General features: G+C 37.2%; 2 protein-coding genes across 3 annotated transcripts in view; one reads left to right on the top strand and one right to left on the bottom strand.

Moving 5' to 3' along the window:
• LOC131435075 (uncharacterized) overlaps positions 1-27,445 on the bottom strand; it is a 397,241-nt gene that overhangs the window by 305,949 nt on the left and 63,847 nt on the right. The gene's annotated exons all lie outside the window — the stretch shown is intronic.
• Positions 15,352-25,700, top strand: LOC131435084 (pupal cuticle protein 36a-like). Its single transcript, XM_058602592.1, has 4 exons — positions 15,352-15,539; positions 15,623-16,068; positions 24,757-24,969; positions 25,031-25,700. The coding sequence occupies exons 1-4, from the start codon at positions 15,525-15,527 to the stop codon at positions 25,338-25,340; spliced, it is 984 nt and encodes a 327-aa protein (XP_058458575.1). The 5' UTR covers positions 15,352-15,524; the 3' UTR covers positions 25,341-25,700.

The raw sequence follows: 27,445 nt of genomic DNA, 5'->3' as shown, positions 1-27,445 counted from the left end.
ACACAGCAAAGGCTTCACAAGGCTTCCAAGAACACAGCACAGGCTTCGATTTTCTCCTTCCAGTGACCCTTACAATATCCCGATTGTTCCGGTATTAGCTAACTGTTAGAGTTCAAATAGTTAATCAGCTGATCTTTAACAACAAGTTCCAGAATTTTTTCCAGCGTGTGCAACATGTTAATGGAACGGTACTCCTCGGCTTTATCCGTACCAGTAACCTTGGGGATAGGAGATTCTTTCCAAACTTTTGGCACGTGCCCCGTGTACAACGATTCATTTACCAAATCCAGTAGATCGTGTCCGATAACATGATAGCAATCCTGTATCACTTTTGAGTTTACATTGTCAATACCAGTCAATTTTCCCAAATTAAAACAAATATTTTTCAATTTTTCAAAAGTAATTGGTTGAAATTCATCAAGTCTACAATAGTTATTCATCGGCTGTGCTATTTCAACAGGTTCACCTACCAACTCAATACTTTGATTGATCTGCTGAACACTGTTTATGAAATAACTGTTGAACTTTTCAGATATAATTTGTTCTGTGTGCTCTTCTATACCGTTAAAAGTTATGGTTTTCGATGCACTATGTGTAGGCTTGATCACCTATTTGAAAATTTTCCATAACTCATAATATTTCGTGCTTGTGTATATCTACTCAAGTGACTATCATTGTTAGTTCCACAGAATCTCTTGTACTGTTCATCCCTCTCCCGTTTTAACCGTAATAGGTCTATTGAGTACCAAACTAACATACTTTTCAGTTCAAGCTAACATACTTTTCAGTTACTAATTCATTAGTACACTTTTTCAATATGTCAGTAAGAATAGATGCCCTGTGATCCAAATTTCAAGTCAACTGTGTACAACCCAAGCTTCTTGATACAAGTCGAGATATGGTTTGCTTGATTTTCACCGTATTTTCCTCATTCCTAGAACTACTCGTTACGGAAATTGCAATTGTTTCATGATCTGAATTCTTGCAATCGGATTCCACATTTGAATAAACACCGTCGAAATTGGAATACACGTGATCTATCAATGTTTTACTGTATCTCGAGATTCTAGTAAATTCATTCACAGTTTGCTTCAAATTGAAGAATTCTGCTAACTGTTTCAATTGATTCGAACCTTGATCACTGAGCCAATAAATATTAAAATCTCCAGTAATAATATTTAGTTTACCAAAATCGACGAAATTCTCCCACCAGTATTTTAAAATTTCCAGAAACTGGCGGTCGCTTGAACTTGAGGAGTGGTAAACAACTCCATAATTTCCCATCTGCATGCCTCTTTCAACTGATATACCCAAGAACCAATTATTTCCAACTGCTTCGTTTGATTGAATGCTGAATTTAATTGATTCTCTGGCGTAAATTGCAACCCACCCGTGCGCCTGGAATGGGACAAACAAAAAACAACAGTGAAACCCGGAACACCGAACTGATCGAAAGGGTTAGAATCAACTATATCCTCTATAAGATGACGCATTGCGACATAATTAGAAGACAAGCCGGCTATGTTCAAAAACAAAATATCTGAATGCCTCTCATTGATTAGTTGCTATTCCATTGACATAATGTTGTTCTTTTTCGTTTCAAGCAATCTCAGATATACAGGACACTGCTTACTAAATGCTGGATGGTGTATGTCTAAATTCAATTTTCTTTCTTTGTTCATTTTCAGACAATTAACGCATTTGAATTCAGTTGAAGAACACTCAGATGTTCCATGCGCGGAATTACATTTGGAACAATTTCCACTGTTTAAACATTCGGTGCTCTTGTGACCAAACTCGCCACACTTGAAACAGCGCAATACGTTGAATGACTCGAAAACCGAACACCTATCCCAGCCGACGCAAACCTTGCCGGCTGCCATCAAAAGGAATAGGTATTCTTATCAACCTCAATTATAGCACTATATTTATTATATTTGAAGCGTGGATTCCCAAAGTCAGCAACAACTTTTACATCTTCGATCGAAATTTCCTGATTCTGACTTTTCAAAAGGTCAATAAGTACATCAGAGGAATATCGATCACTCATCCCCACTATTTTCAGTTTTGGTTTCCCGAGCTTGGGTATAACAGCATTGTATTCAGTTCCTAAATTGCTTTCAATGTTTTCTTTCACTAATTGAATGTCCTCTCCTGCTGCGCACTCAACAAATAATACTGAGGAATTTTATATGGGACCACAAGACCTTTCATTTGAATCTAAGTTTGTGAAAATCGGTCTAGCCATCTCCGCGAAAAGTGCAAAAAAACGGTACATACACACATACACACATACAGTCATTTTGCGTACTCGATGAACTGAATCAAATGGTATATGATACTCGGCCCTCCGGGCCTTGGTTCAAAAGTGTCAAAAAGTCAATGCTCATGAACTAAGCCAAAGTTCTAGTTCGGTTCTATGTTTGTTATCTTTCCCTAGATGTCAATGTATTTTTATATTCCTTATATATCAAACTGTTTAGAAGGTCTGCCATTTTGACGAAAAATCTCACGGGTCGAAAAAATGTTTGACCAAAATTTTAAAACGAATTAAAATGACAACTTTTCATCAGTATAATGTAATGAAAACCAGTAGGTCATTTCCTACATCTACATTTCGTTAGGTCATGCTTTGCATACGGGAAAAGAATCACAAAAATAATTACATTCTTTCTTCGATAGTGACTTCAATTTATACTTATCTAAAAAATCACTACTTATTTAATCCTTATTCAAAAACCATATACGACAATATCAACCATTCCTAATTCTTAATACATAATTCCATTCACTAATCGTCATGTGAAATCAAATCACACTCCAACTGGACACGCTGGTCGAGAGCTTAGGTCGACCGTCGGAAGACATACGATATTCTATCGGGTCAAATAAAGTCACAATGTTTGTCAAAGTTCCCCCTAAAAATCGAACACAATGGCATCGTTTGTTCGACTCAATTCGACTCACCATATCGAGATGTTGTGTGAATAAAAAAAATGCCATCGACTGTAGATTCACGCGAATGGCCGCTTGATTGATTGATCGAATCGGTGCCGGCTTCCTGACGATCTAATTGCTCGAAGCGTTTCCTTAATTTCATCTCGTACATTTGAATTAGGAAAAGAGATTACCTATCGTAATACACATCTCTTCAAGGGGTTTGATACAGCTCGGCAGTGCCAGTGAGGGTTTTTATGACCGGATCCGGACGACTTTTACCTTGAGATCAAAAATTTTAAAGCACTTTTGATTAACTTTAAAACAACATACCGAAGCACTGTCATTATAAAGGTAAATCTACACTCAATTCATTATCAATCTCCCTGTTGGAAGGTTCTCTTAAATTTATATTTCAATTGCGTTCAAATTGAGTCGGTCATTATTGGCAAAATCGATTTACGGCAATCCGTTACTGTCAAGACACAAAAGGCGACGAAATCAACATCTCAGAAAACGCTGCAGTTCACTTAATTCAAACTGGTAATTTATTTATTTATAACTTCTATAAAATGAAAGCCGTTCGTTCGGTAATATCGATTCGTAAGCTTTCAACAGTGTGGACTGCTTTTTTTGCGAGATTTGAAAAAAAAAATCATTGAAGTAAGATGCAAGTAAGCTGATACATAATAATTACACCGTTCTCGTTTATCATGGATCCGTAACATTTACAGTGTTTGTTATCTCGATAAAGATTTTGTATTCTAAACGGAGATCCATTAGTCCAAACCATCATGGTTTCGCCATATAATTTGACTATACATGAAAGATGAGTAATAAGTCAAAACGACATCTGGTATGTTTGTTCAATGCATAGCTCAAAGGGTAAGATTAAAACGATTCAAATATTCGTGTCGCCAAAACAGTAGTGTTGGACGTTTTACCTTTCTCATATAAAGGGTGATGTTTTACTGGTATCTTTTTAGCAATACTGTCTTTGACAGATCACACGTGAATCGTCATTGTTTGCCAAACTTGTTCAGTTGGGTCTATAATTTAATCATAAATGGACGCTGGAAAAATTGGAGGAAGATCCACTGTTTTATCGAAAAAATGTGTTCAACGTCAAAGCTCATTTCTAGTTGAATGGATACGTTAACATGCAAAACTTCCGTATCTGAAGTGAAACCAACCATGAGCATTGCAATAGCTACCAACGCATCCAAAAAAACACTGTTTTGTATGAATTATGAGCCGGTGGCATTATTCGTGAAAATATGTACCGATATATTGGAGAGAGAGTGTGCCAATTTTCTCAATTTTTATGTTATTACCTTGGCCCAAAGTGCCGAGTGTCATATATCATTCGAGTCAGTTTGTCGAGATCGCAAGTTCTATTCAAACTTTCGGTTTCGGAATTGCAGGATGATGAGTGTTTAGAATTGCATGCCGTCATTCAGAACGACGATACAAAATTTGAAAAAAAATCTTTTAAATTTGACTCAAAATGGTAAGTTATGTTAATTTCTGGCCACATGAATCGATTTTGGCTATACCGGTTCCGAAAGGAGTGGGCAAAAAGTCTTGACTACTTGATTTTCTCATAGCCGCCTTAACCGATTACCATAAACTTAGACTCAAATGAAAGGTAATATGGTAATCCGGATCCGACTTCTAAGGAGTGTATCGATAAGTATTTAGCAACATTCAAACAGTTATTGCTCTGAAATGGCTTAAATTTTTTCAGCGTGTTTTGCGGTGACATGTTTGTTTACATGTCAATAACAGCTGCGCAATCGATTGGTTTCGATACGGTTTATTGTTTCAATGATGAGTCGAATTGATCCGGAAACGCAAAAGAAAATTCTGCACAGTTGGTGCTCAGAAAGTGGTGTCACGTACAACGAAATTGCAAAACGGGTGAAAGTGCACCACATCAGTGTTAAAAATATTATCGAGAAGTTCGGTAAGACCCTTTCCATGAAGGATTTGCCCCGATCCGGTAGGAAACGGGTCCCAGCCAGCCCGGCCGGGACTTAAAAATGTTCAACACCAGCATCGGGATGATTCAACGGATCAAAGTTCGGAACTCCTTGAAAACGTACAAGAAACAGAAGGTGCCGAAAAAGTCCCTGTTACAGCAAGTTCAGGCCAAAACAAGAGCGCGAAAACTGTATAACCGGATTCTACAGAATAAAGACGGATGCATCCTGATCGACGACGAAACCTACGCCAAGGAAGACTCTCGAGCACTGCCCGGACCGCAATATTATACGAAATCGGTGTACCTGAACGACGCTGACACCACGGTGGCGATGGAAAAGTTTGGGCAGAAGGTGTTGGTCTGGCAAGCAGTTTGTACCTGTGGTTTGCGGTCGTCGATTTTCATCACGAAGGGCACAATTAACGCCAAGGTGTACGAGGAAGAATTTTTGAAAAAGAGAATGCTGCCACTGTACAGAAAGCATAAGGCCCCTCCTCTCTTCTGGCCGGATTTAGCTTCAGTCCACTACGCCAACTTCGTTCTACAGTGGTTATCAAAAAATAAAGTACAATTCATCAACCCACTGAACTGCCCGGATCTTCGGTCAATTGAAAGGTATTGGGCAATTGTCAAGCGGCACTTTCGGAAGGAAGGTACAGTGTGCCAAAACATGCAGGAGTTCAAAAAAAATGGACAGCTGCCACCAGGAAAGTCACAAAAGTAAATGTGCTGAATTTAATGAAGAATGTCAAGTCGAAAGTGCGAGCGTTTCACAGGAACTAGGATTTTCTTCAAAATAATCTGTGAAATGCATAAAAATGTAATTATACAATATATTGAAAACTGATGTCAAAATATGTTTTTATTTTTTCGCTTTTTTTATTCAATAATCAATGTTGCTAACTACTTTTCGATATATCCTTAGTATCGGAATTCCAAGGTGAAATGTGCTTAAAATTCCAAACCGTCATTTAGAGTAATGGCTCTAAACTGTTTCAATTTGTGAATAATGCTGGTCTCTGGCCATACAAACCGACATCGGTTATACCGGTTTCCAGTACTCGAAAATAGTGGTTCAAAGCCCACAAACGGAACTCACTTCATTTACTCACAAGTGGCCTAAGAGATTCTCACAAACCTAATCTCGAATAAAACGTTGTATATTGTATTTCATCGGAAGCCTACTTCCATTTCCGTAATCACACGCAAAGGGTAAAGTGTGTTTAAAATGTCAAACCAACGATTAACAAAACGGAGAGAAATTTAGTCCATTTTTCTCAAATCTGCTTCAATTTGAAGTTTATGTCCGAACAAACTGTTTTGATTCAATATTTTTTGTAGAATATCACAGTATATTTTCGAGAGTATGAGCAGTATGAGAAGAGTATCCTAAGAAAAAAATATAACCTATCGAAATTTCAAGATGTTCTACAATTGTTTTAGAATTGTTATTTATTGTAGATATGCTCAGAAAAGTTCGTACGGCCATCAACTAACATGACGTGCAAACCCTACTAGTTTTTATTCAAATTTGGAAGTTTTTATACGATTTTGCCATCGTACTCTAAACGACGGTTTAAAATTTTGTTGAATCCGAAAATATACAGTAATTTTTGGAAGGACCATAAGACCTTTAATTTAAATGTTAGTTTGTAAAAATCGGTTCGGCCATCTCCGAGAAAACCTAGTGAGATTATTTGACACATACACACACATACATAGCACGCCACTCAATCGACTGACCCACAGAAACACATATCTGCTTAATAAATAATTGTTACATATAAATCCATACAGCGACACTTAGTAGCCGAGTACAAATTACACTTGGAGCCTGTGAAATTCTGTACGAATGGAATATTACCTCATTTGACAATTTAAGTAGTTATGAATTGTATCGTTTGTAAAATTATGCCGCCTGTAAAATTCATAATTTCTTTCTGTGTACCTATTATTCAAGATCCAATTTTGCTCATTCTTGAATTTGACATCGAATCGGGCACAAAACTCAGTTTTAGTACTTAATGGAATATTTCATCACTATCCGAGAGAATACGGCATATTTGGATTTACGTCATGTGTTATGTTCAATTTTGCTAAGAGTATACATGCAAAGCAATTCAAGGCATTGTATGCAAAGGTGAAACGTTACCCGATCAGATGGTAATAACAGAATTATAACAACTGGACTAATTTATTTCAGAAATATTTGGTAACAAATTTTGAAATATTTTTGGCTGGTAAACTGTTGTGGCGATGGAAAAGTTTGGGCAGAAGGTGTTGGTCTGGCAAGCAGTTTGTACCTGTGGTTTGCGGTCGTCGATTTTCATCACGAAGGGCACAATTAACGCCAAGGTGTACGAGGAAGAATTTTTGAAAAAGAGAATGCTGCCACTGTACAGAAAGCATAAGGCCCCTCCTCTCTTCTGGCCGGATTTAGCTTCAGTCCACTACGCCAACTTCGTTCTACAGTGGTTATCAAAAAATAAAGTACAATTCATCAACCCACTGAACTGCCCGGATCTTCGGTCAATTGAAAGGTATTGGGCAATTGTCAAGCGGCACTTTCGGAAGGAAGGTACAGTGTGCCAAAACATGCAGGAGTTCAAAAAAAATGGACAGCTGCCACCAGGAAAGTCACAAAAGTAAATGTGCTGAATTTAATGAAGAATGTCAAGTCGAAAGTGCGAGCGTTTCACAGGAACTAGGATTTTCTTCAAAATAATCTGTGAAATGCATAAAAATGTAATTATACAATATATTGAAAACTGATGTCAAAATATGTTTTTATTTTTTCGCTTTTTTTATTCAATAATCAATGTTGCTAACTACTTTTCGATATATCCTTAGTATCGGAATTCCAAGGTGAAATGTGCTTAAAATTCCAAACCGTCATTTAGAGTAATGGCTCTAAACTGTTTCAATTTGTGAATAATGCTGGTCTCTGGCCATACAAACCGACATCGGTTATACCGGTTTCCAGTACTCGAAAATAGTGGTTCAAAGCCCACAAACGGAACTCACTTCATTTACTCACAAGTGGCCTAAGAGATTCTCACAAACCTAATCTCGAATAAAACGTTGTATATTGTATTTCATCGGAAGCCTACTTCCATTTCCGTAATCACACGCAAAGGGTAAAGTGTGTTTAAAATGTCAAACCAACGATTAACAAAACGGAGAGAAATTTAGTCCATTTTTCTCAAATCTGCTTCAATTTGAAGTTTATGTCCGAACAAACTGTTTTGATTCAATATTTTTTGTAGAATATCACAGTATATTTTCGAGAGTATGAGCAGTATGAGAAGAGTATCCTAAGAAAAAAATATAACCTATCGAAATTTCAAGATGTTCTACAATTGTTTTAGAATTGTTATTTATTGTAGATATGCTCAGAAAAGTTCGTACGGCCATCAACTAACATGACGTGCAAACCCTACTAGTTTTTATTCAAATTTGGAAGTTTTTATACGATTTTGCCATCGTACTCTAAACGACGGTTTAAAATTTTGTTGAATCCGAAAATATACAGTAATTTTTGGAAGGACCATAAGACCTTTAATTTAAATGTTAGTTTGTAAAAATCGGTTCGGCCATCTCCGAGAAAACCTAGTGAGATTATTTGACACATACACACACATACATAGCACGCCACTCAATCGACTGACCCACAGAAACACATATCTGCTTAATAAATAATTTTTACATATAAATCCATACAGCGACACTTAGTAGCCGAGTACAAATTACACTTGGAGCCTGTGAAATTCTGTACGAATGGAATATTACCTCATTTGACAATTTAAGTAGTTATGAATTGTATCGTTTGTAAAATTATGCCGCCTGTAAAATTCATAATTTCTTTCTGTGTACCTATTATTCAAGATCCAATTTTGCTCATTCTTGAATTTGACATCGAATCGGGCACAAAACTCAGTTTTAGTACTTAATGGAATATTTCATCACTATCCGAGAGAATACGGCATATTTGGATTTACGTCATGTGTTATGTTCAATTTTGCTAAGAGTATACATGCAAAGCAATTCAAGGCATTGTATGCAAAGGTGAAACGTTACCCGATCAGATGGTAATAACAGAATTATAACAACTGGACTAATTTATTTCAGAAATATTTGGTAACAAATTTTGAAATATTTTTGGCTGGTAAACTGTTAAAATAACAAAAATCATAACAAAAAAGACTCTAGCGGGAACAAAATCGTAACAGATTTTGGAACGTTTGCATCACAATTATTATTGAATTTGATATAACTACAGAAGTCCGAAAGCAGAAATTCATAACAATAGTTGTAAAAAATTAGATAGCAAATTTAACACAGAAAAACTATATCACAGCTAACTTTTAGCATCGTTTCAATCCAAAATTGTTGAGTGATTTTTTTTATTAAATCAATGATTTATTTTAGTGATCTGATTTCTTCTTTTAGTTTTCTGAAATTCTGATCATTATATTTCGATATAAAGCAACGGAAGAACTCATTTTTTCAATTAATGAACTTCATCATGAGTCTTGCAAATGAAAATAAAACATCATAACTGATTTTGTTATTATATTGTTATCATAAGTTTTAACTTTCAACTGTTTTCATTTGTTAAAAATCTCAAAATAACACCAATTGTTATACATATCAACTGCTGATATACTTGTGTTATGATTTTGTTATGTGCATCTGATCGGTATAGTTATAGTTACTTCTGTGAAAATCTCTCCTCTTTAGCTGCTAGCGCAACATGAGCAAGTTGGTCATTTGCGGCACAATTGTTTTAGATGTACTCATTGTATTTTAACTTCCTCATATAGAAAGGTTATGCAATCACTTGAAAAAAGGACTAGTAAAAATTGGGCCGGAGGGCCAAATGTCATCTACCATTCGACTACAAATTGAAATTATGTTAGTTTATACCCAAATAAATTTTCAGATTTTTGAAGTTTGAATTCTCTGGCGATATTTATTAAAATATAAGTAATAAGCAAAAGGCATTATTGTACCACTAGGTAGATTGAACTCTTAGGGCGAAACAAGAAAGGACGTATTCAACAGTTTCAATGACAACTCAAATTGATTAGATTTAAATCAGTTAATCTGTACGCGAATAAAAAAAAGTTTTCATATCATTGGCAGATAGAGCTTTGAAACTAACACACGAAAATGTTAGACTAAGAACACTTGAAACTGTCTAAACTATTTAAAAAAATGACTTCTATAGGTGGGTACTAGAAAGTGTGACAGGAGAGAGAACATATACAATATACAATAGTTTGGAAGTAGATAAAAATAAGACAAAAATTAAAAAATATTTGATAGACTTAGATATGAATGTTTCCTTCGGACCGAACTTTTCACAAAAAGAAAAGACAAAAACAAAAACGCTGTTTATGAGATACCATGTAGACAGTGCCATAAATCAGTGTCATAAGAAACCAGTATTTTTTATAAACGAATAGAATAATATATTGGGAGTACAAATCAATTCGAATAATTTTGTTGGGGGCAAAAATGCATTTGTTTCATAATAAAAAGAATTTTACAAATTAATTTAAGTATCGTCCATCGCTAGTTACTACTATTTCCCACCTCTCAGACAATTTTCGATTTCCATCTCGAACAAAAGTCTCGTCTTTTGAGATGATTCAAGTAGGAAGCCAATTTTAGATTTCTACGAAAGAAGTAAACCGATGACCTGCCAGATCAGAAGGAGCAATGTCAGCGATTCTGCAAGCTCCTCTTGCGTTTGATGCCTCCAACTGTTTGTCTTCGAATTTTTTTGGTTGTCCAGAGCCTGTCTTCAATGCTGAAATCTGCATTCTTGAAACATCGGAATCATTCCCTAATGATTTCTCAGTTGGAGCATTATCACCATAAACATCCACAATCATTTGATGCGCTTCAGCTACACTTTTCTGCCAATTAACTTCCTATAAAACTAAAACTTCCCGCTGCTTAGTTAACACAACATTTTTCATAATTAACTCATTGAAAAACAAGCCCGGAGGGCCAAGTGTCATATACCATTCGACTTAATTCATCGAGCTGAGCAATGTCTGTGTGTGTGCATTTTATTCAATAATATATATTAAGGCACACTGCGTTAAGCTATAAGATGCCGAGGGCATTAATTTTACCACTTAAAATTAAAGTAATTTCTTCTATTTCGTGATGTGATTTCGAGGAGATCAGATTCCAAGGATGTAGTCTCCAACTAGTCATCGGCAGCGTCTGGTCGGTTGGAACTTGTACGCTGAATTATCCTGGTGACGTTGGTACGCATCGATGGTTTTTCGTATTCTTTCGTGTGGGTCCGCGGGAAACACCCCCGGGCAGTTAGAACCCGGCGGGTGGCCCGCGCGTTGATCATCGTCTGGAAGGAGTGAAACAGGGAGAAATAAATGTTGTTGGAACAAGGGATAAGAAAGTGAAGTTACTTAGCTCAGCGAAAAGATCTTATTAGTTCACGTCGAGATAGTGAAAAGACGAAAGAAGGGGGAGCAAAACAAAATTAGTGTCAGCACAAAGATCTTGTTAGTTCCGAAGAAGATGGTGAACAGATGTTGGATGAGGTGTTGCGAGCGGATGTTAGGATCGAGGTTGAACTGAAATATCATCGGGGGATAAGAGAAGACTCGAAAAAAAGCAAGGACTCGTTTCGCTTTTATTTCATTGGCTTGAACACCCACGTGGAATGGGATAAAGGTTTCTGAGAGAACACAGATCAGACTTGTACGTTGATGATTTTTATGAACTGGTATAAGAGTGACATATAGGGAAGGTCTCGATGAGCCAACACGTCTCGTACTGGAACCCCAGGTGATATACCTCGGGCCCGAAGGGAGTCCATTAGCTGCGATCTGGCGCCACAATACTCGGTACATGCCCAGACAATATGTTCGATGTCGTGATAACCCTTACCGCAAGTGCATAGACCGCTCTCCACGAGGCCGATACGCCGGAGGTGTGCATCCAAGGTGTTATGATTAGACATGAGCCGGGACATCACACGAATGAAATCACGACCCACATTCATCCCTCTGAACCAAGGTTTCGTCGATACCTTCGGGATAATGGAGTGTAACCATCGTCCCAGCTCCCCATTACTCCATGAAGTTTGCCAACTTTCGAGAGTCCTTCGACGAGATATACTGAAAAATTCGTTGAAGCAAATTGGTCTTTCGTAAATTTCACCATTTAATGCGCCCGCCTTGGCCAATGAGTCTGCCTTTTCATTGCCCGGAATGGAACAATGCGAAGGGACCCAGACTAACGATATTGAATAAGACCGTTCAGATAAAGTTCTCAAATGTTCCCGTATTTTCCCCAGGAAATATGGGGGATACTTTCCTGGCTTCATTGCCCGGAGAGCTTCTATTGAGCTTAGACTGTCCGTGACAATGAAGTAATGGTCTTTGGGCAAGGTTTCAATGATCTCGAGGGTGTACTGAATAGCAGCTAATTCTGCGACGTAAACTGAAGCCGGATCACTGAGTTTGTAAGAAGCGGTGATGTTCTGATTGAAGATACCGAAGCCTGTGGACCCGTTGAGATTTGATCCGTCAGTGTAAAACATTTTTTCACAGTCGACTGCTCTAAACTTATTGTAAAAAATATTAGGGGTCACTTGAGGGCGTATGTAACCCGGAATTCCACGAATCTCTTCTCTCATGGATGTGTCGAAAAACACAGTAGAATCAGAAGTATCCAACAAATGAGCACGGTTGAAAGCAAACGAAGAAGGATTAATATTCTGGGCCATGTAATCAAAATACAAGGACATAAAACGGGTCTGAGAATTAAGCTCGATAAGCCTTTCGAAGTTTTCAATCACCATCGGATTCAAGATATCGCATCGGATTAGCAATCGATATGAGAGATCCCAGAATCGGTTTTTCAATGGTAAGACGCCCGCGAGCACTTCGAGACTCATCGTATGAGTCGACTGCATGCAACCTAAGGCAATACGCAAACAACGATACTGAATTCTTTCCAGCTTGATAAAATGGGTGTTCGCCGCGGATCGGAAGCAGAAGCATCCGTATTCCATTACGGACAATATCGTTGTTTGGTACAGCCTGATCAGGTCTCCTGGGTGGGCACCCCACCATGATCCAGTTATTGTACGAAGAAAGTTGATTCTCTGATGGCATTTCTGTTTCAGATACCTAATATGACATCCCCAGGTACCTTTTGAGTCGAATGTGTGTGTGCATGTATGCGTGTGTGAATGTGTCAAATAATCTCACTAGGTTTTCTCGGAGATGGCTGAACCGATTTTGACAAACTTAGATTCCGGAATTATAGGGTAAAGTGTATTCAATATTGTACACCGTCACTTAAACCGGCGAAACAAAATACGTAAAAAAAATTTTTAAACTGACCTCGAAACTACACAAATCGATAGTCATTATCAGTAGGCAACTAAACAAACCGATTCCGGCTATCCTGGTTCCCGGTATCCAGTTCCGGAAGTACTGCAAATAGTGGTCATATATACCAAAATGGATCTCACTCACTTTTCTCAGCGATGGTTTGACCGATTTCCACAAACTTAGATTCAAATGAAAGGTCTTTTGGTCCCATACGCAATTTTGAATTTCATCCGGATCCGACTTTCGGTTCCGGAGTTATAGGGTAAAGTATGTTCAATATTGTACACCATCACAAAAATATTTTCGGATGCAACAAACATTTAAATCGTAATTTGGAGTGCGTACGAGAAGAATTTGTGTGTCATGTTAGTTGGTGGCCGTACGAACCGGCTTTGATTATATCGGTTCTCGGGTTCCGGTGCCGGAAGTGCATAAAATAGTGAACCCACTTCGTTCTCTTAAGGATGACTTACGCAATCAAAGCACTGTTTTATTATGTATGTTATGCACAAACAATCTCTTGGTTTCTTTAAAAAATCGAAGCGAAAAATTTTGAATAGAATTCCACAATATTATATGTACATGAGAAAGGCATCACTACACCACTAGGTGGATTAAAAAAGGTTTTTACCTGTAAAAATACTGATGGAAAACTGGATTTACTCAATACAGTAGTCGTTTACCTATAACCAATATGAACTTTAACCAATCAGAAAGAGTTCTCTAGGCTTTTAACCACATGTGCTTCGGGAATTAGAATCTGAAAACCGGTATCCCCGAAATTAGTTTATTTGGACTTACTAAGCCATCAAATTGAAACAGATTTAACATTAGTTTTAATGATTTGGTGCCATTTTCAATCAGCTGTTCAGTTATCTTCGAGAAAAGTGGACGCAGAGTTTAATTGAAATGAATTTGAAAGCACAAATGAATTGGAAGTAATCAAACATACAAAATAATCAAAAGCATTTTACAGTATACCGACTTATGATCTTTAAATCGAAGTTTCAAATATTCGAATGATCAATTCACACCGAAAAGAAACCGTAGAAAATTTGCATTGCAGTATAAAATGACCCAAAATGAATTCATAAATACGAAGCACAATTTTTGAAACAGTAGCTACAAATTCGTAATTCTATTCATATCACAAATCATATAAAATATAAAAAGCAAATGAACATAGCATGTTCCCCAATTTTCTAGAAACAAACAAATCTTGTTAATACCTGGTACTTTGACAAGACCCCACAAACTAGTCAATGCTGGATATTCAAAACAAATGCGATTCAAATCAATTTTCCGGAATTTCCACTGTAACTCGATACATCGATCAACAGAATGTATACCAATGTCACGCAAATCCAAAAAGTGGTAAACGACACTGCCGCCTCGAAGAAAAAATTAGTGCACACAAATCTTCAACAACCGATCGATTGGTTTTGCTCTATTAATTCAACTACCAGTAAATAAGTATCGGCATCCAATCTGCTCCGAGGCGCGATGGCGGCATCACTTGTAACGAACCAGTATTTATGGTGAAGTTAATCATCATCATCAAAGCGTATAGCAGTTTTGCCATCAAGCAGTAAATAGAGTTCGATTCCGAACGCCAAAAGCTGCGAATTTATGAAGTTAGACCTGTTGAGTACTTTTACTACCAACCACCGCCACTTTCGGCTTCTCAGATGCCATGTTCACGTGCTATTTTGGATTAGGCCGTTGTATTCATTCACCTGCCACTATCACCTCGTTTCGATGATGACGATCGTGATGATGCTGCGCGACGTTCGATGATTAGAAGAATGATGATGCGGAGAATTTGGTTACGCCGTGCTGGTAGGCATACCTTGGAACTTGGTTACGGTGATGGCGACGGTGTTGTACTGCACTCTGTAAGAATGGTGAACGGCCGTAAACTGCTCTTGTCAGAGAGGGCTTCTTTTTTTTGCATGAAAAAAAAATGCGCGCAATATCTTGGAACGGTCGTCATCCGGGTGTTAGAACCGATTGTGTGTTTGTATAAAACCGCAAACTCATCTTTTCCCAGCATTAGTCGCTTCGATCATCTCATCCTCAGCACAGACACGTCCCTTCACGAAGCCCAAAACTCGCGATCTCGTTTGAAGGAAGTTTTGTGTTCTATCATTGTTTCGAATTGATTCCTCGGAATCGAAACAAACACAATTCATTTCTCGGGACAGTGACGATAATTGGCGATGATAAGCAAAACGGTTCGTGCTGTTGTTGTTTACCAGGATCAAGTGTGAATTCTAACATGCAATTTTTCTTGCTTTACCCGTGAAAATCTTATCAGATCCTTTGGTGTGCCCTAGTGGGTAGTGTTTTAGCAGCCCGTCTGGATAATCTGTATGGAGCACCGGCACCACCAGGAGCTGGGCGTGGTGGCGGAGGGGATGGTAATTTTTTAAATGCTCCACAACTGGATGGTCAGTATAGTGGAGCACCTTCAAATCAGTATCTACCTCCCACCGGCCAAGCCAGCAATCAGGGAGGTTACCCCTCCGTTGCGCCTCTTGGTGGTGGTGGCCAAACTCAGAGTCAGTTTGGATACAATCCACAGCAGGGTCATCAACTACAGCAGCAGCAGCAGCCAACACAGCCATCACAATCATACGGAGGATTCGGTGGAGGTCAGTCTAGTGGGGGATTCCAAGGAGGTTTCCAGCAATCACGCACCACACCGATCCCAATTCTGCATTATGAAAATGTGAACAACGGCGATGGAAGCTATCGTTTCGAGTGAGTAATAGTGATTATTTCATCCAGTGATGTCAGCCCAGAATGAGGTTGATATTCTTAGAAACTATTAACAGAAAATTTGTGTAAAAACAGGAAAATTCCAACCGGGGGTGTTTGTAAATGAAACTGAGTACTTGAATAGTGAATACTGCCTTGACGGTAACAGATTTTGGATGTCATTAGGCTTCCTAATCTCCAGAAAAATACAAAATTGATTTTCCACCGAAAAAATGTTCAAAACTATGCGACCAATTGGTCTGTTGTGCGTATGATCAGTGTAGAGCACAGACTAATTCAATAAGTGGTCTAATTTTGCATGGCAGATGAAATTCTATATGTATTTAGGTCAAATAAATACACTGCATACATATTATGAGTTGTTGTTGCATATTAATGCATACAGAAGCGGCAACTTTGTGGAAGGAGGAGTAAAGCACTTCTTGTCCCCTCCAAAAGATTTATTGGTGTTTATTAGAAATATCTTATGATATAATACTTTTTTCTGTTATCCCCGTAATTCGTCTCCGTAATCGTTCATATTTCTTAGCTTAAGTTACTTAAATTTTTAAACTAATTTACTACAATGTGAAATGTGCTATACTTTACAATTTCGAATGTTGGTTATCACTGGAATAGTACGGAACATGTTTGTGATCGGAAGAGAAACTAAATTTGCTTGCTTGGTTGCCTTTTATTTGCTCTAACCTCTCCGTTCCCTTTATAAAAATTTTTATATATTTTAAAATTTAATGATCTATAGTAATAATATTTTGTGCCCCCCACCCCCCCAATATTTCATAGAACTTTCCGCCTCTGGATTATTCGGACGGCAATGAACTGTTTGTGCTGTCATCAGTATCAATATGTTCGCTGTATTTGAGTCGAGGTTAATAATAATCCGCAGTATTTCTGCGAAACTACCTTTGTATAAATTGGTTTAACAAAACCGATATTCATTATTGTTCGATTCAAAGCATTAAACACTTATAAGAAATTACAAACCTTTAATTTAATCGGATGAATTGTTGAGGTGCTCTAATCTTATCATAAAACCCTAGTCAACCTAACTTTAAAAACATGTATTTTGTTACCGTGTGGTGTGATTAAACCTTTTTCATATATTGGGATTTTAAAAAAAAAACTTCTTGGAAATGAGATAGTTTGTTTAGACGTCAATTTACAAGTCCTTAAAACTATAACAATCTGAACCATCTCGGAGAAATCGAATTTCCGGAGCTTCCGTAGCTGGAAACTGTTAATAGGTTAAGACGAAGTAACATAAACTACAAATTAACACGGCTTTAAGCACAATTTGGAAGATATTTTTACAACTATTGCATCGTTGCTTCTAATAACATTTTTTCCAAATATTCATCACCTTTTTTTTTGGAAAAAAGGTTAGGCTAAGTCTTATAGACCGAAGACGGTTCTGTTTTGAATTTTTTGACCACTGTTTGCCGTAATTTCGGAACCGAAACAGGGGACCGGTATAGCTGAAATCGGTTCATTTGGCCATCAACTAACAAAACTCACAAATTGGAATAGTGTTGAGCTCAGTTTCGAAGATTCTTTTTACGAGTTTTGAATCGTCATGTAACGGTATTTTTTTCTATTTAATTTATTTGTCACAGCTTTAAATCCTGTCAGACTGCCGGCTTATCCCTATACATTTTGTGTTTATGTGTGTATAATGTTTTATTACTGCAGCTTGTTCCTTTTCCTTGATTGTAGGCGCACTCAATGCTATATAGCAATTTAATGGAAGGAGAGGGTAATGATTCACTATTCCCGCCTTCGTCCAATGATTCGTCGGCGATATTATCAATGGAAACATTGTTATGAAGATTTTCTTCATTATTACCGTATATTTTATTGCCATTTATTGTTTTTCCAGCCATTGAGTTCATTGTTAGCTGAAGCAAGCGTACCTTGTTGTACATTGAGTGCAAAAGATGGTTCAGTTGATGATGGTATTGTTGTTTATTAGTATTTTGGGGTTGATTTGTACCAGGATAAAAATAGCTAGAATGATTTTTTTTATTTACTCGTCAAACAAATGTAAACCACAGACCCAAAAATTACAATCGTTACTTATACGTGTACTATTTATTATTTCTACGATTTGGTTTCAATTTTTCTTTCAATTAACATATTTAAACAGATTTTTTGCAGTTTTCACTATAATAGCACAACGTTAGACAAACAGGATTATTGTTGGCATTTTTTTTCGAGAATATTTGACGACATCTAAGATGGCGGCAAGAATCGACACTAATGTCGTTCGAAAATTATGATGAAGAAAAAGTAGTTTTCTCGATTAATCAAGTGTACTAATCGATTAATTAAACTAACCCAGTAGGGGAAAATATATCCAAAAAAAATGCTCTCGATTTTGACAAGAGCTTTTTTCTTACAAGGCAGCACAACGCAAACAAAAAAACTGAAGACGCACCCTAAACAACAACTCATATAAAAAAGAAAAAATAAACAAACTCGCATGGATGCGTGGTGCGAGAAAATTTTCAGAGCGAAACTACGCGATTGGAGTCCGATCTAGAGCGACCCCAGGTTGCTAAAACAAACTCATCAAAAGTTGTTTGGGCGACTCTGGGTCAGCTCTCGGGCTACTCTGATCAATAAATGAAAACGGTATAAGATGTTACTTCGAGTGTTACTAGGAATATTTTTACGCAGCAATTTGAGTTGATAAAGCTTCGTATTTTCTCCAAATAAATTACATATATTATAAATTACATATCAGAAACATCATACGCGACCATTGCAGTGTGAATCTAACAACACGCAGAATTTTTTCAACAATTGATACAATAGTTCCTCAAACAGCGCTTTAAATGAATTATACCTTTATTTTATATTTTTCATTAATTTTCTAAATAAATCATTTCATTATATAAACAACGCAATGAAAAGTAGCTACACAGATAAAAATATTTTGTGAATTTACATGTATTTTCATGCACATAAAGTTACTTAACAATTTTGTAGGTTTCAATAGAATTTAATCGCAAACTAAGCGGTAATTGAAAGATACAGTTATATTCATTGAAAATTCAACTCAATCCAATTTAGTTTTGCATCGATGAAGGTTTTCAATCAAAATCTCGTTCAATCAAATCAAAATCAAATCATGTTACTAATGATTTACATGTCGTGTAAATTTCATTATTTCATTCTGTGTAGAATGGATCGCACACACATTCCTTCATATATTTAAATGTAAAATGTGGTTTTAGTTTCTTGGGGAACTATACAACTGAGATCTGACCCAAGCAGTGCGGTAAAACTTTTGTTTTGCATGAGACTATGAGACCTTTCATTTGAATCTAAGTTTGTTGAAATCGGACACGTCATCTCTGAGTAAAGTGAGGAAATAATTAGAAATAAGAACTTTTTCACTAATCACACTGTAATTCCGGAACCGGAAGTCGGATCAAAATAAAACTTTATATAGGACAATTGTACTTTTCATTTTAATCTAACTTTGTAAGAATCGGTTCAGCTTTGTATGGTGTTACAAGACCTTTCAAGTGAGTGCACGCCGAGCCTCGGTTCAAAAATCGGTTTTCACAGTGATTGCATTCACAATGATTGGTTTTCACAGTGAGAAAGGCAAAAACCAGAATATGACAATTTTAACTTGTCGACCAATATCTTTGTACTTTTGAAATATTAGAAAATGTCAATTTGCCAGTACTTCAACAACACTTTCATATAATGTTCGTTGACTTGAAGTTAAAAATAACAAATTTTCTGATTACTCAAATTGTATGTGAAATACCCTAAACTGGTATCGCTTATTCGTGTATCGTATTATTTATTTCTAAAACAATACAAATGCGCCGCCTACTTTCTCTATCTGAAGTAACGAAGTTTGTTGGTGAACATCACGGTCCTCCGTTGAATTGGCAATTTTAATGTTAAACTGGCAGCGCTGCTGAGTTCGCACTATTTTGTTTAAAATACAAATGTCAAACTTTTCGAACATTTTTTTTAATTCATCTAGGATATTTGAACTTCAAAAAACAATTGGCGATGATAAAAGTGTCATTGTTCAGGACGGAGGACAAATCCTATACAGTACTGAAGATTCAGAATTATTCGTCTGTAACCTGTAATTGTGCGTTAACACGAACAAAATTTCGGCAATATGAGCCTTCAACAAAACTGTTATCCGGGTTGGCGTTTCAGTACTAGTCTTACAAGCCAGCAGCGATGTCAGTTCTACGGAAATCTCCGTAGATCTACGGATTCGAACATTTTCTACGGGCCTACGGATCCGTATACAAAATCTATCGAAATTGGATTGTTTCCGCGGAAATCTACGGAAATTTAAATTTATCAACGGAGAACTACGGAAACTAGTTTTGTTTGACAAGCAAAAAAAAGTTTTTCACCGCGAGAGCTTCCGAGAAAAATGCCAATCTACGAAAATGACACTACTACTATCTGGCATCGCTGCAAGCCAGTTGTCGAATGTTCGAGTCCCGACCTAGAAGGATTCGTAGTGTCAATAGGATCGTAGCACTAGCCATGTTTCTGTACATAAAGAATCGGCTGCGAAATCTGTTGAAACAGAAGGTGAAAATCTGCAAAAAGGATTGTAATATCAAGGATTTTTGAAGTGAATACGTTTTACTACAACAAGGGGCAGAGCTTGATTGTGCAGTTGTACGAGTTGTAGTAAACTAGTTGTACTAAACGTAGCAACATAATTCTTTTTTCATGCCATCAGAAATACGATCAGGAATTTGTGATTAAAATTTCAACAGAACATAGATAATCATAAAATGCACAAATGCTATGTTTTCTCTAACTAACTCAATCTTGTTTGCTTTCTCGAACCTATGATTTTGAGGAAGTCACGCATATATCACGCGATGTTCTACAGGACGAGTATAAATGGTAAAATTTGATCGAACTGAAGAACGGATTTTCCACCAATATCAGCAACAATAAACCTTCTGCGTGGTAGAAAGCCTCAAACGTTCGGGTCGCAGTTTCCATTCGCTTTACGGATGGGGAACACTTCAACGAGCAGTAGCAAGGAACTGAATTTTTGAATAAGTTCTAGAACTGAATTCAGATTCTGGATTCTAGTCCACCTGAATTTAAAACCTAATTTCAGGTTCCGAGTTCGGAACATGGATTTTGGGGCAACATTTTTTAACTGAATTCAGTTCCTTTATTAAGGTTCGAAACTCAAGTTTAGAATTCAGTTCTAGAACGAAATTTGGAACGCAATTCGGATTATGAAAAAAAGTTCAGTTTTATAATTCTACAACTAAACTTGTGATCTAATTTATTTATCTACTAGATTCCAAACCTGAATTTTACAACTGAATTCTGAGCCTGTCCCAGATTTCGAATTTAGTTCTTGAATCCTATTCTAGAATTAAGCACTGGACTAGAATTTTAGTACTAGTGAAGATAAATTAATGGCGACAAAAAGAACTCAACAGTTATAAACATTGGATAAAATCCGCAAATCGGTTCTTTTTTGAATCATTAAAATATTTCCAAAGGCTTATGCGAAGTTTACCTCTACTGAGTATCTGGATCTACAAATAAAATTGTATTTGTTCCGTATTATTTAATTGTAGTGTAGAATATTTTTGTCATCGATAAGTCGTATTTTAGTACAGATGCACCGTTAGAACTCTGAAAGCGAAAAAGTGCAAGTTGCAAAATCCACAGAATCTTTTAATACGAACGATTATCTATATCCGGAAGTGAGAAGGAAGCATGTCAGTTTTATTCGTATTCACGTCCTTCAGTTATGTATGTGACATAACCCACCCGCCTTCTTTTTGCCGTTCATAAAGGCCAACAATAGTTGCAGCTCATTCGGCAAAGGTGACAATGAAATCAAAGCACCAATTCATAGCAAGACGAAAATCAGTGAGCATTGCTGATAGGAGTATATTATATTTGTTTTGTCGTGAATACGACTTACTTTACTATGGGGTGCCTTTTCAAAATTTACCCTCTGAGAGAGTGATAAGTTTTTGATCGTAAATATCTCTGGTTGTATCTAACGAATCAACATAATTTTTGCTACACGCCATCGGAAATATGATCACAATTTTATGATAAAATTATCAGTTGTGTGACATAATCTCAAATAATTCAAAATTAAACTTTTCTGAAATGTTTGGTATAAACGAGTATCAAAGGGGATAATCCGCGTTTGCCTTCTCGTATTTTTAAAGCTCATAGCTCAGTGATCTGTGAAAGGATTTATATAATCTAACTACCAATAGAATCGACATTTTTCAACTTAAACGTGTATAGCAAAAGCATTGAAGTATTTCAATAGGACATTATTGAAAAACCTGTCTCATTTGATTCATGTCAACACCAGCCAATCAGAACGCGTTCTGAGGAAAAGAACAAAATATCTGCTGCTGTACAACAAATCGTTCGAGAAAAATGTTCCGAAAAGTGGTGAATATCGTAGTGAGTTCCTCAATTTGGTCCTTCTGAATGCTACAAACAAATCCCTACAGCATATTGATAGTTTCTTTCGATAAATTATGCAAGTCCGAAATGAAATAATCGGCATTAAAATTCTGTATGCTGCTATTTTTATAGCCGTTAGGACCGCCCATTAGTAAAAAGCTACAAACGAAATCACGTAAAAAGAAAGCTATTAACAAAAACTGGATCAGTTTGGATTCTATCGCCACTGCGAGCGGATGTATTTTGTGTCGTTTGCAAAGCTAGTTTCGCTTCCGACAAGAGCGATTACGTCACAGCTGCCAGTCATTTGCATTGATGAAAAAACAACGGTGGAGAGCATTACACAAAATCAGCCGTTCTGATGGATTTCTAATGAACTATTAGGATTTGTTGCTCGCAAATCGAAGGTAAATACCCTCGGTTTAGTGCAAATCTAGAACAGTTTGGTTAGATTTGAGCGCTGTGTGAAATTCACAGTAATCGAGATCAAATGAAGCCTTCTTTGTTTTTGCGAAAAATGTTCCAGAGTTTAATGTCGTAGAGAATTACGCAATTTGACCCTTCTGAATGCTAGAAACGAATCCTTATAGAATATTGTTAGTTTCGTTCAATAAATTAGGCCTATTGTATCATTGATCAACCCAGCGAATTGATGTTTTCTTTATTGGAAGATTATAATCGGTTGTAAACGCTACACCTACACCAACCATATCAGTATCGTACCCACGTACAACAGTTCAGCCTGGAATTAGATGACGGAAGTCAGCGGCATCCATCGGAATTCGAAATCAACTCATCACTCTCCATCACAAACGCTTTCATAAAAGGTTCTTTTCAGAGCCACCATGATTTTATTATAAAGAACTATACTGGTTATTTACACAATATTTGTGTTTCAGAATGTTAAATGTAACTAATCTGTACTTTAGTTTAGGTGCATCGTTTCAAATTCTACATACAATTTCATACAATTAATCAACTAATTGATATTCGGAAGTGTTAAGGAACATGTCAGTTGTTTTCGTATTCACGACATCCAGTTATGTCTCTGATATTACCCACCCGCCTTTTTTTTTATTTGAAGTGTATGAATCGAACAATAATATTTCAGGCTGAAGTACAAGTGTTCATGCTCATGTTGAATTGGCTCTCATATCTTCAATCGGCTCGAAACGCGTTCCCCGAAGTTGATGTGGAAACGCTCTTTGTCTTCAACGCGTACTCTGCCATCTTTAAGCATTTTATATCTATCAAATGTCGTGGTTTTGGACCGGGTTTGTCCCCGCAAGTCTTCTGCAACATTCGCAATGGTTCCGCAGCGGTTATTTCATTAAAAAACACAAAACTCAATCGCACTCTCAGTTGAACTAATTCAGACATCGTAAAATTCGAAAAATTCAATTCTGGCGTCTTATAAAAATATCCGAATATCAAACACAAAGCAAATAAAAAAACTAAACTAGCATTTTCCTATAGAGCCTGTTTTTTCAAACTTGAAAATAGACCCAACAAATCCTACAACTGGTCGAGCATTCTGAAATTATTCATTGAACTGGTTCAAGTATTTAATTTCAATCGAGTTTTCAAACTATCACTGTCATAAAACGATCACCTTTGACGCAATCTGTCCGGGTTCGAATCCCGACCCCGCAAATAAAAATTTTTATCACACGACAGGCAAGTTGAAACCATGACAATCGTAACAAAAACTGACTATCGGCAGCATTCCATTTAAACTAAAATATAAATTGTTTATGACATAACTCGTCCATAGAAAAAAATGTACTGTGTGCACTCATCAGCATCCATATATCTCCGTTGAATAATTAGCATTCTTTTCACGTGTTATTATTAACCAATGAACATGCAGGCTATGAGTTATTGCCCCTTTACGAGAAACGGTGACGTTCGCATATTACATCAACTCATACAGCGTGCGCTTGAGTAAGGAGGGCCAATGCATTTGAAGCTCAGCTTGACCCCAACCTTGACCAGTGAATCATTCCAGACAGTATCATTATATAAATCAAGATATTCACAGCACTGCCTATTATAAATTCTTGTTTACGTGCAATTCGCCGATCCGATTAACATCCTGTCGCTTGAATATTTTGTAATAAGATTTTTCCGACAAGCACAAATGAATCAATAATCGTATCATTTCATTTTTTCTAATCCAATTTCCTATTTATATCGACTAACGGACAGCTATGCAACTGGAAACGGCATACAACATAAGGAAGAAGGCTACAATCGAAAAATTGGTCCCGAGCAGGGTGAACAGATCGTTACCGGTGGATATTCATATACGGGGCCCGATGGTAAGTTGTACAGCATTCAGTACAAAGCCGATGCTGGAGGATTCCAGCCGGTCGGAGATCATCTGCCAACGCCACCGCCTCTTCCCCAGGAATTGCAAGAGTAGGTTTTTATAAGTAATTAAATATTTCGTTCATTCGTCAACCCATTTCTTTTTTCACAGTGCCTACAACCTGCATGCCAAGCTATATGCTGAAGCAGCCGCCCGTCCCAAAAACCCGGCTTACCAGGGACCACAAGGTTACAATCAACAGCAACCAGGTCAGCAATTCAGTGCTCCACAGCCTCAGTACCAGTCCCCGAGCCAACAGTATGGAGCACCTCAACCGCAACCGCAATACCAAGCTCCGCAGCAACAGTTCCAAAATACTGCCACACCAGTTCAAGGTTACCCGTCGGCACCCTCGAACCAGTATCTGCCACCAGCGAATAGTCAGCAAAGCTTTAACCCCAACTATGGATACCAATACTAAGCTATCCAAATCTTACCCACCATCCCATCCTTGAAACGTACCTCAGAAACCGAACGCGAAGCGCCATGAAAGCAAGATGAAAAACAAAACCAACGAAGTGACCAGGCCGCGAAACTGGAACACATGCCACACAATGGAGCAATTTGCAATGATGATGCGTTATCGGCGCGATAAATTGGTGATGAACTCGCGGGGTAACATACAAAGAACAATGGCACAAAGAATACCGCTTCAATTAGTATCGCCCGATGCTACCGCATAGCTGATCCGGACCCTTCTATGCTATGCTGGAATGTAACAAGTATAACATCAATTTTCTTACCAACAATAAAGCTATTGCAAGTTTACCATACCGGAAAATCAATCGAATTGATGTCAGTTGAAAGAATTTCCTTTGGCACAAGTGTAATAACAGTAAATTTTATAGTTACGAAAAAGTTCTTGAATGTGATGATGACCATTTGTTTCAGTCATTTGGCAATGAAAAAAGTTGTATAATCTCAAAAACAACCAAACTGTTCAGATAATTTTATTGCTATTTTGGTATATAATTTCTTTCCATTACGTTTTCCAGTATTGCGAGTGAAAGAGCTGCCATGTCGGAATGTTGTTATTCAGCTCTTCTATGGGTATCGGTTTGTTAGCATAAGCTTAACTAAAAAAAGTGATGCAGTCGAATGTCGAGACCTCTGTTTATGAACACAGCGCAGAGCTGGAATTTTTAATGCAAATAGTTGCGATTTTTCTGTGACATGCAGCCCCTTCTTTTTTTTAATAACTATTTCTTGGAATATGAGTTAAAATAAATTATTAAGATTTAAATTAGGTGTTCCACAAGTGGTGACTTTTCAGCCTTTGGTTATTACCATGAGGACATCATTTGCTCCCGCAATTTAGAAATTTTTGTGTAGGGAGAATTCTAAACCAGTCCCTTCATGTTAAAACAAATAGTTTTCCAAATTTCTTTACGTATTCCGATAACACAGCGCAGAAGAGCAGCCCATAGATGGTTTTCGACCAAACGACAACTTAAACATTATTTTTTAGCAGCATGCGCTTGGTATTGGACAGTGTTGCCGGTCTGCTACAGACTAGTGTTCCAAAAAAATCTAGACCAAATGACATGTAGTACAGTGCAACCACGATATTTTACCAGAAAAAAATGGTTCACACGTGTACAATAAAAAGTATCTCGAATAAATAACATTTTCACTTTTCGATGCAAGAGTATTAAGTTAAGTATTTGTTTTTTCTTGGGCTTGATAGCTGTATTTCTGCGATTAATGGTTTTATTGATTTTGCGTCAAAGATTGTCTTAAAATAGACGCAGCAGAATTTCAATTTATAAAAACATATGGGAGAATTCCGCTTTCGGTATGTCTGTACTCTTTCTGGTTAGACTTTTTGATAAACGGTTTGCTCTATCATGAAGATCACCTTTCGAGCCCTTGTGTGATTTTCATTCCTAAATAAAAATCAAGAAAATAGTTATTAACAATTTTCTTTTTGCGATATTCTCCTAACCAGAGACCATTTTTTAGTAGAAACAGACAATGAAAATTATAGAATGATAGTACTCAAGGGAGAGCAAGGATGTCGAATATATAGAACGGAAAGGTGAGACGTGACAGAGGGTCATTAAGCAAGCAGAAATCTTCTAGTAACTTAACTTTTACCTTCTACCAGAGGAGTTGGGCTTAGGAATCTGAACAATGCGAATCACCCAAGTCTCTGGTATGTCGGAAAGTAGTGATAAAGGTCTTTTACCATTTACTCTCCGAACCGGCAAAAGAAAAGTTACCAGAAGTTGTCACTTTCTGCTTGCAACGGCATTCTCACACACAATGAGTTCACTGCATGGATGTTTTTTCTTTTTATCTCTATACAGCTAGTTGAATATCGGAATGGAAGGTTTGTTTGAACTATTGCTTATGTGCCCAGAGTCACAGCGTGTTGGCAATTTACATCCTTGACGCTCCTCCGAATCAGTGAGTATACTCGCCTTGGGGACAGGCGATTCTACCAGATTCTATACTGGCGGACGAGTTTTGTTCGGAGTTGGGTCAATCCGCAACAAATCCTGTCAGAAACCCTAAATGCTAAAA

This window comes from Malaya genurostris, chromosome 3, assembly GCF_030247185.1.
Source record: "Malaya genurostris strain Urasoe2022 chromosome 3, Malgen_1.1, whole genome shotgun sequence".
Taxonomy (NCBI): domain Eukaryota; kingdom Metazoa; phylum Arthropoda; class Insecta; order Diptera; family Culicidae; genus Malaya; species Malaya genurostris.
The sequence above is the reverse complement of the archived record's forward strand: the minus strand, read 5'-3'. Positions and strand labels throughout refer to the sequence as shown.